The sequence below is a fragment of the Carassius auratus genome, chromosome 8 (assembly GCF_003368295.1).
Source record: "Carassius auratus strain Wakin chromosome 8, ASM336829v1, whole genome shotgun sequence".
Taxonomy (NCBI): domain Eukaryota; kingdom Metazoa; phylum Chordata; class Actinopteri; order Cypriniformes; family Cyprinidae; genus Carassius; species Carassius auratus.
In genome coordinates this window covers 20,594,364-20,600,363 of record NC_039250.1, presented here as the reverse complement: position 1 = coordinate 20,600,363, position 6,000 = coordinate 20,594,364, and the positions used below count along the sequence as shown (strand labels likewise).

The following is a 6,000-nucleotide window of genomic DNA, read 5'->3' as shown; positions in this document are numbered from 1 at the left end:
ATTTACAATACTAAATAATGTATTGATATAATTAGTGCCGTCAAATGATTAATCATGATTAATCGTATCCAAAAGAAGTTTTTGTTTAAATAATATATGTGAGTACTGTGTGTGTATATATATATATATATATATATATATATATATATATATATATATATATATATATATACACACACACACACAACACGTACATGTATATTTAAAATATGTTTATATTAAATATATTTTTCTATAATATAAAATATAATAATATACATTTATAAATGTATATACAGTACATGTAAATATTTTCAAAATATATACTGTGTGTGTGTGTATGTGTATTTATATATACATAATAAATATACATAGTACACATACACATATTATGTAAACAAAAACTTTTATTTTGGATGTGATTAATCGTGATTAATTGTTTGACAGCACTAGCACTCATAAGATGTTGCTATAATATTGGACTGGTAATCCATAATTGATCCAGAAACACTTGTAGATATTTCCAGATATCACAAACTCTCAACATAATAAATAATAATCCACAATAATTAACAAAAAAGTACAAATGTTAAGTTAATGTGAAAAGAAAATTAAAGGAAAAAAGAAGCAGTAGTTTATTCCCCGCTATTCTTTTTAAATCCTTATTATAATGGGCATATGGTGTTGCAAGCATCTCCTGATTGGAAAAGATGATAGATGTTAACCAGGGGAAACATAATGACGGAGCCCAACAAAGAGCCCGCTTGAACTGCTGCTCCACACCAAACGAGGGCGCTGTGACCGCGGTCCCTCAGAATCACACCCACCATCACCTTCACATAGGATAGCAAACCGGTGTAGAACACCCATGACAAAACCTTAAATAAGTTCAAAACACACAAAAAAGAAACAAATGGGTCATCAGTGCTCGTCAGATTGGAATAAAAAAATATTTTTAGGTCAAACAATAGAAAGGAACTGTCATGTCTGTAACAGTAGATCTGGGGCAGGTTGCATAAACTGTTTTAGTCTTCAAGACCAGTCATAACTTTTTAAATTCCATTATGAAAAGGCAGATTGGTTTTATTTGTATTGAAAGAGTACGATTGAATACCCCTTGGCAACTGCTAGTTGGTCAAATTAGTTCGCTGCATCCGAAAACTTACACTGTGTCTACACCGGACGCGAGTGGCACATAGTTGTTTAAACACTACAGTACTCATTATAATCAGTGTGCTGTTTACACTGGATGCCGTGTGGCGTGACATGACAAATCCCTGACCGAAAACTGTCTTAACATGGTGGCTAAGTTTATGCAACTGGCCCCTAAAGTGGTCAGTTATCAGGGTAATTATGCAGAGGTGTTGAGAAAGCACCAGTATATCTCACCCCAGCATTACTAGTGATGCAAACACTTGACCTTGAAACTAGTGAGTTGTTTGCCACATAGGTCTGAATTTCTCTAGTGTTTCAGGATTATACCAAATCCAGCATTAATCATTTTTGATGTTCACTAGGCTTCATTCGTATTTGGAATATAAGTTATTTATGAGTGATTAACATAATTGTTTCTTCATGTATGCTGTATTGGCTATGACTATTTTACATTTGATTTATTTGTTGCTTCAGGAACAAAACTTTTGACGAGCCATTCACATTAATCATTTAAGATTTAATTCCGAATAGAATCAATAGTAGATTCATTTTATGCAAAACATCTGGAAACGGGCTGATTACATTAAAAGTAACTCACTATTATAGCGTCCCCTAGATGTGTATCTTGGAGTAATGGGCAGGGACTCATGGCAGCCATGGACATATTGTAGCCTCCAAAAACAGAGCCCAGTAGACACAGGACACCCAGAAATACTAATGAACTGCAAGAGAATTATATACTCACTGTTAGTCAAACTGCAATTCAAAACCTTGAAATGTGCTTTACAGAATACAGAAAATAATGTAGACTCATCCCACAAATGTTAATGTAAATGCACTTAGAATAGAAGACTAGCGGATGATAGACAGCGGGATTAGCACAAGAAACATAAAGATAAACTTTTGGTTAAAACACGTCACTATAAAAAAAAACTTGTTTATGCACTCTCTATGAATAAATATAATAATGTGTATGTTTGTATATCATGTATACATAAAATATATATATTTTTGTAAAGCAATTTATACATTATACATTATATATATATATATATATATATATATATATATATATATATATATATATTATTATTATTATTATTATTATTATTATTATTATTTATAATTATTATTATTTTACCGTTTGCTAGGATTTCATATTTTTAATGTATTTTGATATGTATTTGATGACAGCAGGCCTCAGATTTCAAAGCTGTATCTAACCTGGAATATATCTTTAAATGCAGAATGAAAAAAAAAAGATAAATAAATGTAAGATTATGAGATTGTAATTAAAGTAGAGATACCGTTTAGGGTAAAACATGGCAATGATGCAGGCCACTGGATTGGCTACCGCTGACAGAGCAGCTGACAGGTGATAGGCCATATTTCCATACGGCATACAGGAGAATGTTTGCACTGAGGGCAGCAGTCCGTTTGTCGCACCGTTCACCCACAAAACCATAAAATAGATAAACGCCAGCTGATAGCTGGAGTGCAGTGGTTTAGAAAGCAGCACTGTACTTCTCATCTTTTCCTCTTCCTCTGGACTTTTTGTGTTTGGACTGGGGTCCATAGGGTCTTCCAAACCCCTGCAGACGGTTGCAACAGCATCTGAGTCCGGGATGAGATTTTCAGTGGATAGTGCAAATGTACGAGGCATGCGGTTTAATATGATGAAGGAGCCCAGGCTTATTGCTGTCATTACGGCCAGGAAGGAGAAGAAGATCTCAGAGGAGAAATTAGGAGGGAGGTACTGGGTCTCCACAATGAAGATTGGAGGTCCGGGCTCTGTGAGGTTATCTGACACATGAGAAACATTGACACATTTTGACATCCCGACCCCTTGTGCTAGTGCCACCAGGCCTGGAACCAGTCCGCTCAGACCTTCTCCAATGAAGTATGTGGTGATGTATTTGGCTGGAAGTTGCATCATGAATGGCAGGAAGGTGACGGATGAGGTGCAGTCGACTAGAGCGAGAAAAAATGTGAGAATGAAAAATGCTGTGCTACGCGGTTGCCCAAGGATCACAGTGGTGTTCTTCCAAAACACAGCAAGTAGGACGCAAGCTACAACACCGATCGACAGGAACGCATAGATGACCAGATGTTCACGTAGTCGTCCGGGACAGAATTTGTGTGCCAGGGTCACCAGCAGAGGGCCTAAGTTGGCCAGCTGAATGATGACAGTGAGGTACGAGGGCAAATCCCAACCCTCTGGCAGAACATTGACGATCAGAGGAAGCTCCACCCACAAGCCATTAATGGACACCCAGGAGCCCAGACCGAAAGCACATGCCAAGGCATGGATGTACAGAGGCATGTTGAACAGCTGCTGGAAATGGGGTAGTTGAAGAAATATCTGATATCAGACAACTCCTTTCAACTTTAGTATTGTAAATGGTCTGATGGCACTTCAGTTTGGCTATGTCTGGATGTCTTCTCTTCTTTCCTCTGTGAAGACATCTGATTACCTTCAGTGAGAAACAGAAAATAAATATTCAAGGTCCAGACCAAGTAATTAAATAGCAATTAATACATAGATAGATATATATTTTTTATATATTTTAAAATGTAATTTATGATCCTTCAGAAATAATTCAAATATGTGTAAAATCAAGAAACATTTATTATTATTATTATCTATAATTCTTTCAGGATTATTTGATGAACAAAAGATTCAAATGAAGAACATTATGAATTGTTTTTAACAATACTAGTATTTACTGTCAATTTTATATATAGAAAGAGCGAATTGATATATAGAATTGTATTACATTAATCATATAATAGGTTTCATACAATGCAAAGTACATATGCAACATAGCAATAAAAAGATCAGAAACAGATATTACAACAGTAAAATGTGAATTGCCGGATTAATATGGCTTGTTAATTGTAATATATATATATATATATATATATATATATATATATATATTTATATATATATATATATATATATTATTTAAAATTATTATAATATTATAATAATGCATTGTATAATTATATAATCATTTTTTAAATTCTGTAATATTTAAAATTCAAATATGAATTGTTAAAAAACTATTTTTTTGGGGGGGGGGGTGCTTGTGGTCTTATTTTTTATTTTTCACAATCAAAGACGTAAAATTAAAATGAACTTGAACTTCTTCCCCGTTTTCCCAGCAGGGACCTTGATATCAATTTTATGTCAAATATTAGTCAAGACTTGATCAAGATGCTGTAACATGAGTTTAAATTCAGTTTGGACAGCAAATGGTGATTGGGTAAAAATAAGAAGTTAATCCCACACTGATTGGTTTAATGTTTATGACAATATGTTTGATGTTCAGTTTACATAAAATGTAAACTCCATGTCAAGTTTTTGACATCAGTTTGATTTGCATATTTGAGCTGTTTTTTGACGTAAATTTTGATGTCTTTTCAACATCAATTGTCCAATGGGTTAAGTCAAAGACAACCAGATTTACACAAATGTAACATGATAACAGTGGCGACATGTTACAAATATTCAATCTGCATTTTTCAGCTCTAGCAAAAATCTGATGCCAGTAACTCAGGACAAAAGACAGATTTATGTGCTACCTCACTGAAGAAGCATTAAACAAATACAGTACTCACATTACTGCTGAGGCAATGAGCCGGACTGAACACGCTCTTCCTCCTCAACAGACATTAGTGCTATGCAAAGTCATAAAAACAGCTGTCACTCCATCTGGTGTCCTGTATTTCTCAACTCGGTCTAAAAATGTCCACAATGATGTGTGATTTTTAGCCTCAGAATATGGGTGTGGGTGGGTCTGCCTCCCTCATAAAGGTCATCCCGCTCTAATAAGGTGCATTAGTCTTTGGTGACATGACAGGCTTCACAAAAAAGCCATTTTATCTGATCCAGTTTTTCTGTGAAACTCATCATACTACAAAATTGACATCAAGATGTAAAGTGTGCATCCACAGTGTTCAGTGAATAGTAAACATTTGACTTGTAGGTCTGTCATGCCTCCGAGATGTATCATGAAAATGTAATTGTGAACAGAATATTCTCTCTTTTGTAGCATGTACTTTGACCCAATTCAGCAATCATATCTGTCTTCAAGATGAAAAAATGTAGGTCACATTCACATAATATTTGAGCTATAGTCCTTGACTCTGAAGTCAGTTTTCAATGGAATTTGAACACTCATAAGAGCACACTGAATATTTAAACTTGTTTTATTTTCTTGGTGAGGTTAACGAATCAAAACAGCACAAGCCATTTTGACTTTAAAGCTGATTCAGGCACAGCATACGGTAAAAGTGCAGCTTCCTATGGTGTGGCCTACTTTACATGTACAACCTCTATTACTGATTAACAGCTTTGGTTTGGCTTTGAACTTTTAACTAAAAAAGAAAGATTTAATAGAACTATTACCACATTAAATAAAAGCATCAAGCTGTTTAGATGGGACCCATGAGAACATTTCACAAAAATATTAAGCAGCACAAGGCTTTTCAACAATAAGAATATACCTCAAGCACCAGTCACATCACAGAAATACAGTTATTTTAAATATTTCACAGTACTACTGTTTTTACTAAATCTTTTTTTTTTTTTTTACAGTTAATTTTATTGGCTTTTTATGCTTTTTTATTAAGATAGGACAGTAAAGAGACAACAGGAAATTATTGGCAGAAGGATCAGCAAAGGACCTCGAGACAGGAATCCAACTAGGGTCGGCGTGACTGTAGAGTTTCACTATATGCCCAGGCACTAACCACAAGGCTATCGGTGACTTTACTAAATGTTTTGATCAAATAAATGAAGCCATAGTGAGCATAAGTAACTTTTTTCAAAAACCTTAATAAAACCATTAAAAAAAAAAT

At 34.4% G+C, this 6,000-nt stretch overlaps 1 protein-coding gene across 1 annotated transcript; it reads right to left on the bottom strand.

The window, feature by feature from the left end:
- Positions 1-410: 410 nt before the first annotated feature.
- Positions 411-4,863, bottom strand: LOC113106765 (solute carrier family 52, riboflavin transporter, member 3-A-like). The gene is made up of 4 exons (XM_026268793.1): positions 4,759-4,863; positions 2,442-3,608; positions 1,733-1,856; positions 411-857 (listed from the first exon to the last, which is right to left on the bottom strand). Exons 2-4 carry the CDS (start codon positions 3,455-3,457, stop codon positions 645-647), a joined length of 1,353 nt encoding a protein of 450 aa, XP_026124578.1. The 5' UTR covers positions 3,458-3,608; positions 4,759-4,863; the 3' UTR covers positions 411-644.
- Between the last annotated feature and the right edge of the window lie 1,137 nt (positions 4,864-6,000).

What these genes read in the sequence shown, in the direction of transcription:
- LOC113106765 (XM_026268793.1), bottom strand. Translation starts at nt 3,457, where the DNA reads ATGCCTCTGTACATCCATGCCTTGGCATGTGCTTTCGGTCTGGGCTCC. An exon ending in GCCATGTTTTACCCTAAACG is followed by an intron (nt 1,857 to 2,441) that starts GTATCTCTACTT and finishes ATTCTCTTGCAG; the next exon opens with TTCATTAGTATTTCTGGGTG. An exon ending in ATCTAGGGGACGCTATAATA is followed by an intron (nt 858 to 1,732) that starts GTGAGTTACTTT and finishes AACTTATTTAAG; the next exon opens with GTTTTGTCATGGGTGTTCTA.